This window comes from Penicillium bovifimosum, assembly GCF_028826915.1.
Source record: "Penicillium bovifimosum strain IBT 22155 chromosome Unknown utg000004l_segment0_segment0, whole genome shotgun sequence".
Lineage (NCBI taxonomy): Eukaryota > Fungi > Ascomycota > Eurotiomycetes > Eurotiales > Aspergillaceae > Penicillium > Penicillium bovifimosum.
In genome coordinates, this window is record NW_026622713.1 from 1,853,672 (window position 1) to 1,866,997 (window position 13,326).

Here is a 13,326-nt window from a genome sequence, read left to right on the forward strand (position 1 = left end):
TCTCCGGAGTCATTGTTGACTTCACGATGGCGTGTGCCATCAAGGACATACTTGAGCAATTGATCGAGTGATGAAACGGTTGTTAGGTGCGTGTTGTTAATAAGAGAGAAGACAAAGTGCGACGTGCGTGATGTTAAGAAGAGAGAAAACAAAAGTGCGTGTCCCCTATTTATCTTTGAGAGTTGAACAAACATCGACACTGCCTGAATAGGAAGGGACTCTCCGTGCTTGCAGCTTCATCGAACGTTCTACTAATTGTTTGTCATGTATGCAGCAAGAACCCTGAACCAACCTCGCAGTTTCCCCAAATTGCCTTTTCTTGCTCTTTCTCCCTGCTTCTCAATTCAATCCTCTGAGTTTCCCACAGCTCGAGAATTCCGTACTCAACCTACCCCCCTGGAGACGCGCGACGGAAACAAATTGCTGCTAAACGCCGATCATTACCCGTCAGAGAGATATCGCATGGTGTATGTCTCTACCTGCTGTCCCTATACAACTCGCCAATACCGATACGAACTCATGAAGAACCATCCATTATCCATCACAGATAACCAAACAGTGATCTACTGGCATTTGGCAAGAACCCGAACCTTCAGAAGTCCGCCTCAGCCGCCGCAGAACCCCAGCCGATCGGTCCGTTCACAGGGATAGACCCAATCATCGTGTTATTGATTATCGAACTCCCCATACCAAATCGTTCCTGTTTCTGAAATATAAAAACCTGTCACCAAGCTGGGCGGACGAGGCCTAGCACCAGTCAGGTGGATTGAGGTTAACGATGGGAGTTGCGGGCGTAGGCGCATGCGCCCCGTACGATGTACATAAAAAGCTGGATTCGAACCGAGGACTGCTTGCCTACAGGGGCGAGGCGGCCAGCCGCCTATTCAGAGTAAGAATATAGATAAATAAGGTATTTCATTCGCAAAAAAGCTAGATATCCTCGAAAGGCATGCTGTCATCCTCATCATCCTTATACGGCCAGTTTCGCCAACATATCTCCCGCTGGTCCGTTTCTGCTTGCCGAACCATTTCCATACGAAAGTTTCGATTGCCTTCCACTGCCCTCTCAAAGTTATTTGGCTCGGTCCCGCCTTCCAGATCTATACCGAGGTGTTCTCTAACCCGGGACAATAGTTGTTCGGACTCATTCCATTCCTGTGATTCTGCCATGGCGGTCTCTCGTTCTTCATCGCTGAACACAAGTGGACAAGCGGCCGAGGAGATACCGCGCCATACCGATGGAGTCGTGATACCTACTAACGCAGCTCGCAAGTTGATTACGTCTGCGTCCCAGGGATATCCTGTCTGGCGAAGGAGATACTGCCGCATTGCGAGATAAGGAAGTCTCAACGAATCCATGTGTTTATCACTGTGTACACCTGTCGCGGCTGTGTAATATAGATTGGCCTCTTCCAAGCGAAAGACGGCTTTGCAGTGTATCTGTTGTTCGATTTCCATCTCATCGAAATCATCGGGAAGAGACGGAATATCCATACTTTGAGGTTTGGAGGAATTGTGCTCACAGAATGCGGGATAACCCGCTTGCATGAAGCGGGGGAATATCACAGCATCCTGCCAATCGATGATACTGATGATTTTGGTTGAACCAGGTGCCAACATAATGTTGCTCATACTTAAATCGGGATGTCTCAGCGTCGGAACGCTGTCGGGATCCGGTGGGATTAAATGACGCGCCAATTGTAGGAATCGCAAAAGTAACGAAGTGTGCTCAGGGGAAAGAATGTCATGGTTAGTCGGTAAAAGGAATGTCTGACGAGGCTGAGCTTTGGCGCAGTGCTGAATGACAGCCATCTCTCGGCGAGCCGCGGACGTAACACAGTCCTCGGGTGAAAGCCCTGACAATCATCAGTCCCGGTCATAGGGGTTATATCTTTTAAAACAAAACAGAGGGGAAGGGAGAACGGGAAACGGGAAACGGGAGGAACCTACAGGGTCCACGGTCTATTTCCATTTTGCTTCGTTCGCCATGCCAAAACTGCCGGGCAGACACAGGGCCAATACAGAAATCATCCACGATTGATATCTGGGGTTCCCCGTCAAGGTCCTTTTTCTGATATAAGCTTCCATAGGCAGGAAAATGGAAGTCAAAAATCTTCCTCTCAATCTCTGCGATCTGTGTCATAATGTCTTTCATCTCATCGGTAGTGAGAGATAACCACCGTGAAGAAAGACTCTCTCCGTTCACTCGCTCCATCAAAATATACTCTGCTCCGACAGGATTGTCCGATGACGCGGAATATGCCAAGACTTTTGGTACCGGAAGTTTGAGGACAGCTCGCAAAAAGTTCATGGTAGCCACCTCGCTGGCGGTGGTATAATGAGGAGGCCCAGCAATAGGAGTTGGAATTCGCGCGATCACTTCAAGGCCATTCTTTGCTTGCAGAAGAAACACTTTGTTGAAGCCCCCCTCTGCAAGCTTAGTAATATTAGGGCAATAGTCTTGTTGTACTGCTTCGCCGGCGATCCGTTGGAGCTCTGTTGGCCGAAACTTGACGTATCTTTCGTTCAAACGATCGGTCTCGTTGAATCTAGCTGAAATTCAGTAAAGACGATCAAAGCAAATTAGGCTTCACATACATCCAGCGTCGTGACGTATTCCGAAATAATTCCTCGCAAAACGTTGGTGGACTGGTGGATAAGTGATGGCGTGATGAAAGAGACATGGCAGGCTGCCTGGAACAGACCAACGGCTTCCGCAAACAAAGAGCGGATGATGAACTTCTAGTAATGGCGAGTTTTTGAAAGTTATTCACCATTGTTCAAAAATGGTAGAAGAAAAACATTTGAGTCACGAGTCACGACTATGCTGCCCGGTGTGAGTTCACTAATAAGTTGACGACCGAAGGAGTGTTACCACCGTTACCTCAGCCGTCCCCCTTCAAAAGGCAGTGGACATGCTCAGCTGAACCCCCCAACCTCCCCCCCCAACCGCCCACTTCGAGTATGAAGGATAGCCTGCCTGCCACGTCTTTGCATTTAACCCTCATAATCTCATTAATCTACTTCGTCGGACCTCACCATCACCTCATGATTTAGGCCTCACCGTCACCCGAAGATTTACTCCTCCACCATGTCTAGCACTGCTCAGATTCGCGAGAAGATATTCGAAAGGCCCGAAGCACAAAGACTTGTGATTAAAGTGCATACAAACCATTTGGATTCCCATGATTATCGTGCATACAAACCATTTGGATTCCCATGATTATCGTGTCTCGGCAGGAAAAATCATCGACGAAATATTTCCAGACTGGCAGATTGATAGTCGAATTCTTTTCCTTGCCATCGAAATAAGGGGAGACCGTACGTTTATGGTGGTCGATATCCATAATTCCGATTACAACTTCAACACAGCACACGAAACAAAAATCGTTCTCCCTGTCTCTGTTGTTTGGCAGCATAAGCGAAGGGGATGGTTTGTTGTAGGATGGCCTCAGGAAGATGAGCCTCTTGCTACAAAAATAGCTGAGCTTCATAACCTCAATGGTTCCAATGCCTCGACACCTTTTCTTGCGGATTACAACCAGCGTGTGACATATGAGAGGCCGCGTGATTGCTTTCCTCGGCAGCATCGACAGGCTCCATCTCGGCTTGGAAGCTGAATGTTAGGTAGTTAACTACAGCTTTAGACCTTTACTTGGAGGATTTTGTGACAATTTTACCATCAAGCAGTAGAGGCTATCAATATCTAGAGGAAATCGTCGCCGATTTTGGATAGCTGCGTTGGTTCCATGTCGAGAAAATGTACTGTGTAAAATTATCAATTTGGTGCTGTGTTTTGAGTACTTTTGACCCGAAATGGCCGCTATTCATTAGGTACATCCTTTAGACCTTTAATTTGAGAAATTTGTGATAATTTTACCATTAACCGGTGGCGCTCATTGATATCTAGAGATCGGCAGAGCCCTATTTTCAATAATTGCGTTGGTTGTCGTCAGTATGTAGGAATTGCTTATTCTTTTGGATAACTTTTGCCGGACTCTACAGTGGGTACTAACTATTCAGGTCTCAGACAGCCCCCCAAAATGTACTTGTGGGTGCCAAGTTCCAGACCCGTGTTTAGCGAGCTTTCCGTCAACTGGCGAACTTGCAGCCAACTGGCAAGCCTCCAGCCAACTGGCAAGGCTGTCCTCAGCATGTATGTACCGCGAGCTAAATCGTCTAAATCGTCTAAATCGTGTCAATGAGAATATCATCATGGCCCTACACATCCACAGCCGGATGTAGCATTGAATAAATAATCCACGAAGATCCTGCCTCGGGCTTCAATACGCTTACCTAGACTCTAGTAGCACCTGCAGGAAGCTATTCCCAAATGACCATCTCATTTCTTTTTCTTCAGGCAGACAACCAATCGGACAACCAATTGCCCAAGTTGCCCGTTCATCCCACGACGATCGCCATCTCCGCCCGTGGCCCTGGCCTGTAGTTTTCGGAAGATTACCGGACATAACACGTCTTATGATCTAAGGCTGAGCAATTTAGACGACGAAGACCGACGGTGATGAAAATGCGGAGCACAGCCGGCGGTTTATCGGACAAGCCTTTACTCGGTTCGGGACCAGCCACGCCGATCTATGTCGATCGACATCCACCTACTACGGGCGACCACCTACAATGGGACACCATACTCCGTACCGTACACATATCACTTTGTCATGCATTGTAGAACAATCAATGCGAAACACAATTCCCGCCCGGTCGGCGAGTCCGTATACCTGTTTCTTCGGTGACACAATTTCCCCGACTTCACAGCCCTGTCCCGAATTAGCTTGTGGGCACCTAAGGAGAGGAGACATAAAAGGCACAGGGTTCCCCGCAATTAACTACTCTAGATCCCACTACCATCCCTCTATACGCTATGTTGACAGCCAATCTTTTGACCGCATTGTTGGCACCAGGTGTGCTATCAGCCGCCTTGTACCCTCGCCAGGACACTGATCTCGATGGGTTTATCAAGACGGAGTCTGAAGTTGCTCTTAAATCCATCCTGAACAACATTGGCGCCGATGGCTCTGCTGTTTCTGGAGCGTCTGCTGGAATTGTGGTAGCATCACCATCTAAATCGGACCCCGATTGTGAGCTCATCCTTCTCTCCAGATGCAAATGGCAGAGAACTAATATCGGCTAGACTTTTATACCTGGACTCGTGACGCAGCCTTGACATTGAAGGTGCTGATTGATGACTTCCTTGCTGGAGAAACCTCCCTGGAATCCACCATTCAAGACTACATCTCTGCTCAGGCGAAGCTGCAGGCCGTGTCTAACCCATCTGGCGACTTGTCCAATGGGCAAGGACTTGCAGAGCCCAAGTTTAATGTAGACGAAACTGCCTTCACCGGTGATTGGGGTCGTCCTCAACGCGATGGACCTGCTCTGCGAGCGACCGCTATGATCGCCTACGGCAACCATTTGGTCTCGAGCGAAAAGGAGGATGTCGTCAAGTCGAACATTTGGCCCAGCGTTCAAAACGATCTCGACTATGTCGCTCAATACTGGAACCAAACTGGATTCGATCTGTGGGAGGAGGTTCAAGGCTCCTCATTCTTTACTATTGCTGCACAATACCGCGCGTTGGTGGAAGGCAGCGCATTTTCCAAGTCGCTGGGAGAGACCTGCGATGGATGTGATTCCCAAGCACCTCAGATCCTATGCTTCCTGCAGTCTTTCTGGAATGGCAAATCTGTCGTTTCCAACATTGCCGACAATGGTCGATCCGGTCTCGATGCAAATTCTGTGCTTGCTTCAATCCAACTGTTCGATCCTAAAGCTGCCTGCGATGACGTGACCTTCCAACCCTGCTCTGCTCGTGCTCTTTCCAACCACAAGCAATATGTCGACTCGTTCCGTTCCATCTATAACGTGAACAGCGGCAAAGATGCTGGAACTGCCGCTGCCGTTGGTCGTTATGCGGAAGACACTTATATGGGCGGAAACCCATGGTACGCCTATCTTCCGTTCTTTATCTATCTGGCTTGAAATTCTGACTAACATTTTCTAGGTATTTGACGACACTGGCGGCCGCCGAGCAGTTGTATGATGCAGTTTACCAATGGAAGCAACAGGGATCCCTGTCCATCACCGAGACCAGTCTTGCTTTCTTCCAGGATCTGGATTCGTCTGCTGCTGTTGGAGACTATGCTAGTAATTCGGACACTTACACCTCCCTTACTGCCGCCGTCACGAAATACGCCGATGGATTCGTGTCTATCGTTCAGCAGTACGCACCCAGCAACGGGGCTCTAGCCGAACAATTCACTCGGGATGACGGTACCCCGGCCTCGGCTAGCGACTTGACCTGGTCCTATGCGGCATTTGTAACTGCCGCTGAGCGCCGGGCTGGGACAATGCCTGCTACCTGGGGTGCATCGGATGCTAAGGTGGCAGAGACGTGTGAGGGAAGCTCGGCCGAGGGAAGTTACACGGCTCCCCCCGAAGTCGGCTCGTGGTAGATATTGAGGGAGAAGAGTCTATATACTCATTTCCGAAAGATGACCTAGAGTGTGGATGTGACAAATACTACAGGATCAGCGTTTCACCGGCTTTTAGAATAGGTACACGTATTATTATTATCAAATTGGGAAGGCACTACTAGTAAATACCCATTCAGCCGGCTTCATAGGACAACTCCATTCCACCGCCAACCTCCCACCCCCCGCGATAAACCAAGTGACCTCAGCGAATATACCTTAATTCAAGCATCGGCCTCAATCTTTTCAGTAACGGTGCCATCGCGCTGGACAACAACCTTGTCCAGGTTCTGTGATGCCTTGACGGGGTTGGGCTGCTGGTAAACCCACTCCAACTCCTCGAGAGTCCGGCCTTGGGACTCAACACAGAAGAAGTACCAGAAAACGGACTCGAGGATGTCCCAGCCAACGAAAATCCAGAAGTAGTTGGTAGAGATGTTCGCAAGTCCAATGGGAGTAGCAAACTGACTGACGAAACTGATGCTGCTGACCATAAAACCGGACAATGCCAGACCCTTGGAACGGGTGGTCGTTTCCAAAGCCTCGGCGGGGATGACACCTTGGAGGGGGGTGTAGGTGAAGGAGAAGATGACGTTGAACAGGTAGTAGAAGGCAAGGGCAGCCTGGCCCTTGTTTTTGCTGATGGTACCAGTATTGGCGACTTCCTGCAGAATACCGGCGTTGATAGCTAGGGCGATAGCGCATGCTATGGGTCTGTTAGTCGACCTCAAGGTATAAGGAACAGTCGGGAAGATCAAACTCACTGAAAGTACCGTAGATCAGAACAGGACGACGGCGCATCTTGTCGGTGAGACAGACGGCAGTCAACGCGCCCACAGCTGAGACGATCGAGTTGATAAGATTCAGCAGCAGTTGCATGGAGCTGGTCTCATAGCCGATGACCTTGAAGATAGTGGCGTTGAAGTAGCCGAGACCGTTACCAGACCACTGTCCAAAGACGGATATCATGATAACCTGGGCGAAACGCCAGCGTCCGCTGTGAGTGGTGAGGAAAGGACGGTCTGGTAATTCCGAAGATTAGCTGCTGCTGGCACTGTCATTATTGGCATCGCATGACTTACAATCCCACCACCTCTTGTCAATACCATCAATTCGAATACCCTCCTTCATCTCCTCAACCTCGAGGCGCACCAACCGGGCGTTGGGGTCACCGTTGCCGTGATACTTGGCCAAGAAGGCGAGGGCCTCTTCGTCCCGGCCGTTGGCAATGAGCCAGCGAGGAGACTCGGGAATGAACCATACGGAGACAATGACGATAAGACAGGCAAAGCACTGCAAGATGAAAGGAATGCGCCATTGATAGTGGTTGTCAATGCGGTCGCAACCGAATGTGATGGCAGCGGCGGGAATAGAACCACCGAACCAACCACAGTTGTAGAAACCTAGTCAGACGTTAAAACTTGCGCGAAGATGAAAAGAAACGAGAAACTCACCGACAGCACGACCACGCCAGTGAGGTGGAGCAATCTCAACAGCGTAAGCAGGAGCAGAGACGACCATGATTTGAATACCGGCACCGAGGACGAAGCGACCGACAACGAATTGTGCCAGGGTCATACCCGTCGAAATAATGATAGATCCAAGAATAATCACCCATGCGCCGACAAACATACACTTGCGACGGCCAAGTTTGTCGGAAAGGGTAGCACTGATGGGAGTGCAGACGATCGATCCACTACCAACGTCTTGGGTTAGTTGCCATCCTCTGCATGAGACAGAAGAGAACATACACTGTGTAAAGGGACATAACCACGGAGACCTTGGGGCCATCCATGCCAGTCTTGAAAACCTCCTGGTAGTGGTCCATAGCAAGGATTGATCCCATCAGAGATCCATCATAACCATTGGCGCAGGCGCAACAGAATGCGACAAAAATACAGACTGTGATGATCACATAGTGTTAGCGGACATTTCTCGGCTGGAAGAACTTGACCCCAAACTGACAGTACAAGTGGATGGACTCCTTGCTCCATCTCTCAATTTTGGTTTCTTCGATAGCAGCGAACAGGTCGGCCTATATTCCGAGTGTGAGTATGCTACTCGTTGACAATTCGCAGACCAACTTACGTTGTGGACTTCCTTGGTCTTAGCGCCCTCAATGTTGATCGTCTTTCCATGGCCAGCAGCAACGCGGGCTGCATCCTCACGAACAGCTGCAATGCCATGCGTGTCCTCAATGGCAGTGGACATGCCATGCGCCTTGTCGTCCGACATGACTATCGTATTCCGCGAATATTTCTAAGTTCTCGAATCACGATCTCGGTAGATGATCCAGCCAGTGAGAGGCAAGACTGGGGCGACAAGTCGTGAAGCCCATGGACAGGGCGGGATGAGGTTCTTATAATCCCCTGAGGTTATCACTCGAATCCTTGGAGGATAAATCACTAGAATTCATCCCCGGACGTTTGGTCAAATCTCGGACTCCCCAGACTCCGATTTCCTCGTGATTCCAGAGCGCAACAGACGCCTCTAGTTGGTGGCGTTTTCCCCATACCTCCACATCCTAGTTTGGGATCGGGACATTCCCCAATCATACCATTTGCTCTTGGCGTTGGCGTTTTCTCCAGGAGATCAGGGTCTGGTGTCTGGATACTCGGCCCTGCATCCCGCCTAGCTAAAAGAGACTTAGTAGGTAAACCCGTCGAAACAGCTGGGGCTCAATAGCCCCTTTTCAAATCTATTTTAGGTAGTCTCGATGCAGGTAGCACAAAGGAGCCTCGAGAGTAGAGAGGCTAGACTGCTAGCCTATGAAGTACTCTCCTATGTTACAGGGTCCCTAGATTAGTACCATAAGCTACATACTCAGATGGTGTGATAGAAGTGCCGATATTCTACTGTAACTGAGGGGCGATGGGGGGCCTCACCCAGGGACTTGGCAGTGCTTGCCTCTCCTTGACCAGATGGATTGATTGGATTTACTTGCTCGCATGTCCTCCTCAAAAAGACCGTATAATTCCAATTTGCCCTTGTCTTGTGTCATGGGAACGTGAGAATCGAAAAATACTGCACGGAGGCCATTGTCAGCGCGGAGCTTCCTCCGTGTTGGCTCTTTCACGGCTCCACCCCCACAATACACTAACCCCTTTAAGGATGAGTTCTATGAGCTGTTTCGCTTCCCAAGAACGTGCAATTCAATTGCTTCATGCTTCTTTGTCTAAGCCCTCGGCCCGAATAAGCGCATTCAATCAGATTGGGAATCCCAATCAATCTATATCTGTATGGGGATGGCCGTGCGCTACTAGCCTACGGTCATCGCATAACTAACCACCACCACCACCAAGTTAAGATTATGTCTAGACTAGCTTGACCAAGCGCCGTTCCGACGCAACTTGGGCCGAAGACAGAACCTTTGACACTACAGGTCCGCCTCGGGCCGAACGGAGCTTTACCAAAGGCGACTCTTACGGAACGGAGGGCCGGCGACGCCTGGCGTTGCTGGTTATGGAGACGAATCATGAGGCAAGCCCAACAAGCGCCTCAGAGTGATGCTCAAGCCACTAATCTTGAGTCACGGCGTTTAGGTTCACGTATATTTCTCGGATTCGGGTAGAGGAGGTTTGACGGGGCCCGAGAATGTTTGGTATTCACGAATCAGTTGTCGGAAGAAGACACCCAAGTTCGGTGGTATCTACTATGAGATGTTGTAGGTCTCCTAGACAAGGAGCCTAAGAGAAAGAGGTTCAGGGGCACATACTGAGGATCACGCTCGAGGGTGACGGGCAGCTCCCGATGCTCATCGGAATCCAACGGGCCTCGGCTCCATCGCCCCGATTACCTCTGGTCAGTAAACTTGGCATTTCCCCTCTACAGCAACAAGCGGAAAGGCAAACCCAAGATAGAGGTGCGTGTGTTTTTTGGGCCATTACTACCACTTTCAATGTCTTGGCTGCGCAGTCTTGGCCCTTGGAGCTCTGGTTTGGACACGGAGTATCCTGGATGTCGGGGCGCCAAATTATAGATTGCGATCTCGGGACTTGCCAGCCCTAAAAGGGCAACGCATAGATTGTATCTTAGCCGCACCTTCGTTCGGAGGCTCATCAATTGATTTCTGCCGCAGTACAGTCGTATTCCCTGCAATCGTGGTCAAGCTTGCCGGCTCCAAATTGCCCTCAGTCGCTCTCAGGGAAACAGTCGAGCAGAGGGTAAAGGATCTGACAATGGAAGCTTTTGTTAGGAGTTGGGAATTGAAAAATTACAAGAATTGGCAGTTCTTATCTCGCCATTGCAGTCACCCTTAGAAGCCTCATCCCTGGAAGTCTTATCCGTAGAGAATTGCACCAGATTGCCCTCAATCTTGATCGTATAGTCGATGACACGTTTGTGATGAGCAACCGACAGCTAGTTAAGAGAAGGAGCAAGCATGGCAGAACAATAACATAAGAAGGACTAAGGAGTTTTCCTCTTCTTTCCTCTTTCCTTCTCCAGTTCTGTTACCTTCGTCCTGACTCCTGAGTACAGGAAAAAGATATCTCAAGTGCTCTTTTTCCCTTCTGGCTTGTAACAACGTTCAGGGTTCCATTCATAGGACGGAGCACCGCCGTTCAGTGAGGCCGCATGCTAAGTTAAGATTCCTTGGTGACAAATATTCTCAGCAGTCGTTAATCGTTAACGATACCTAGCAGAGTCCGTGAACTATGAAGTCCTCGGATTTTCTTTCTTCCTTTCTACACATTACAGCTGCGTCCACGGGTATAGTGTAAGCCTCTGATTGGCTGGCCGTTCCTGGACTTCGGCTGTCGCACCCGCTCAGTGACGTGACCCTGCAGGGGCGATAAGATCCTCATCTTCACAAATCATCTCTGACGTTCACCATATTATCCTTGGTGTAACGATAAGTTGGTACAGAGGACTCATGCAGTCAATTCTCTTGCTGCTGGGCCTCTTTGCCGACGCCATCTCCGCCAGCCCCTTGGACCAACAGCAGCCGTTGGCCGACCGTCTTGGTCCAGTCGAGGCGCCCACTGCCCAGGTGCTGGCGGAGGGCTCAGGCAAACCTCTCCGGGGACGATTTCTGCACATAACTGGTATCTACATGCTCCTACTTCAATGATCCCTGTTGTACAGACCGTGCTGACCAACAGATTTCCACCCCGACCGTTTATACAAGACCGGCACCTCGATCGATCGCTCGTGCCACCACGGTGATGGTGGCGCCGGGTACTTTGGAGCCGAAGGCACAGATTGCGATGCACCACTATCACTTGTGAATGAAACGTTTCGATGGATTGAAGAAAATTTGAAGGATCAGATTGATTTTGTGATTTGGACTGGAGATTCTGCACGACACGACAATGACGAGAAGCTCCCTCGCACAGCGGATGAGATTGTGGAGCTTAATGAATTCCTTTCCCAGAAATGGGTAAGCATCTTCGGTCAGGAGGGCGTTCGTGAGACCTTGAACGCTATGCCCAAGATGTCCATTCCCGTGATCCCGACATTCGGTAACAACGATATTATGCCCCACAACATCTTCCACGAGGGGCCGAACAAGTGGACAAAGCGTTTTGCGGACATATGGAGCCCATTTATTCCAGAAGACCAGCGTCATACCTTCGTCGAAGGCGGCTGGTTCACTACGGAGGTGGTTCCCAGCCGGCTGGCGGTGATCAGTTTGAACACGATGTACTTTTTCGATTCCAACAGCGCTGTGGACGGATGTAACTCCAAGTCCCAACCTGGATACGAGCACATGGAGTGGTTGCGAGTGCAGCTGAAAATCCTTCGCAGTCGCAATATGAAAGTCATTCTCATGGGCCATGTACCCCCCGCCCGGTCAAGCGAGAAAAAGAACTGGGACGAGACGTGCTGGCAGAAATACACACTTTGGATGCGCCAATACCGCGACGTTGTCGTCGGTAGTATTTACGGACACATGAACATTGATCACTTCATGCTGCAAGATAGCAATAAGGTCGACATTGATTCGGAGGCCGATGGGAAGGTGTCGGTTACATCCAAGGCGGACTATCTTCAGTCGCTTCGAAACCAGTGGTCCTCTCTACCATCTCCTCCGCCTGGAGTTTTTGAAGAGCTTGGCTCCTGGCTGAACTCAGAAGATGTGTCCGAACTTGAACCGTCGAAGAAAAGAAAGAAGAGCAAAAAGAAGGAACGGAAAAAGACGAAGTTTTTGGAGAAGATCGGAGGCCCCTGGGCGGAACGATACAGCGTATCGCTGGTGTCTCCCAGTCTTGTCCCGAACTTCTTCCCCAGCCTGCGCGTGATCAACTACAATGTCACAGGACTAGATGATGCTACACATGGAGCTGATGCATTCTCTCCTAAGATTGAGGGGAGCCTGCTCGAAGTTGGTACGTTCGAGGTTGACGCAGAAACCAGCGACAGTCCACTCGCTTCTCCTGAAACCCAGAAGAAGAAACACAAGGGGAAGAAAAAGAAGCCCAATTTCAAAGTCCCCGAGCCACCCTCCCCAACCGCTCCTCCCGGCCCGGCATACTCCAACCAGGCATTTACCTTCCTCAGCTACACCCAGTACTTCTCGAATATAAGCAAGATTCACGAAGAAATCGCAGCGGGCAAACGAGGTGACAATGCTCGCCTGGACTTCGAGATCGAGTACACCACGAACGATGACGTGTACCGAATGAAGGATCTGACGGTGCGCAGCTTTTTCCAACTGGCAGCCAAACTTGGCGAGGAGAATGAAGATGCCAAAGGAGGACAACTTAGCGACCTTGACAGCCCGGCTGATTGGTCTGTCGCTAAGAAAAAGAACCCCAAGATCGACGTCTGGCGCGCTTTTTTGAGGCGCGCTTACGTTGGGTTTGAAAATATTGATGATTGAATGATTAGGCGATGA

The 13,326-nt window shown here is 50.0% G+C and overlaps 4 protein-coding genes across 4 annotated transcripts; 2 read left to right on the plus strand and 2 right to left on the minus strand.

The window, feature by feature from the left end:
• Positions 1-930: 930 nt before the first annotated feature.
• On the minus strand, positions 931-2,684 carry N7515_004993 (Mitochondria protein Fmp29; the record flags this gene model as incomplete). The annotated part of the gene is made up of 3 exons (XM_056665737.1): positions 931-1,856; positions 1,951-2,549; positions 2,599-2,684. The coding sequence occupies 3 exons, from the start codon at positions 2,682-2,684 to the stop codon at positions 931-933; spliced, it is 1,611 nt and encodes a 536-aa protein (XP_056522687.1).
• A 2,195-nt stretch (positions 2,685-4,879) lies between these two features.
• On the plus strand, positions 4,880-6,470 carry N7515_004994 (glycoside hydrolase family 15 protein; the record flags this gene model as incomplete). The annotated part of the gene is made up of 3 exons (XM_056665738.1): positions 4,880-5,096; positions 5,150-5,960; positions 6,020-6,470. The coding sequence occupies 3 exons, from the start codon at positions 4,880-4,882 to the stop codon at positions 6,468-6,470; spliced, it is 1,479 nt and encodes a 492-aa protein (XP_056522688.1).
• A 242-nt stretch (positions 6,471-6,712) lies between these two features.
• N7515_004995 (uncharacterized protein) lies at positions 6,713-8,723 on the minus strand (the record flags this gene model as incomplete). Its single annotated transcript, XM_056665739.1, has 7 exons — positions 6,713-7,194; positions 7,253-7,510; positions 7,571-7,891; positions 7,943-8,184; positions 8,240-8,390; positions 8,454-8,523; positions 8,577-8,723. The coding sequence occupies 7 exons, from the start codon at positions 8,721-8,723 to the stop codon at positions 6,713-6,715; spliced, it is 1,671 nt and encodes a 556-aa protein (XP_056522689.1).
• Positions 8,724-11,361: 2,638 nt separating this feature from the next.
• N7515_004996 (endopolyphosphatase) lies at positions 11,362-13,311 on the plus strand (the record flags this gene model as incomplete). Its single annotated transcript, XM_056665740.1, has 2 exons — positions 11,362-11,533; positions 11,591-13,311. 2 exons carry the CDS (start codon positions 11,362-11,364, stop codon positions 13,309-13,311), a joined length of 1,893 nt encoding a protein of 630 aa, XP_056522690.1.
• Between the last annotated feature and the right edge of the window lie 15 nt (positions 13,312-13,326).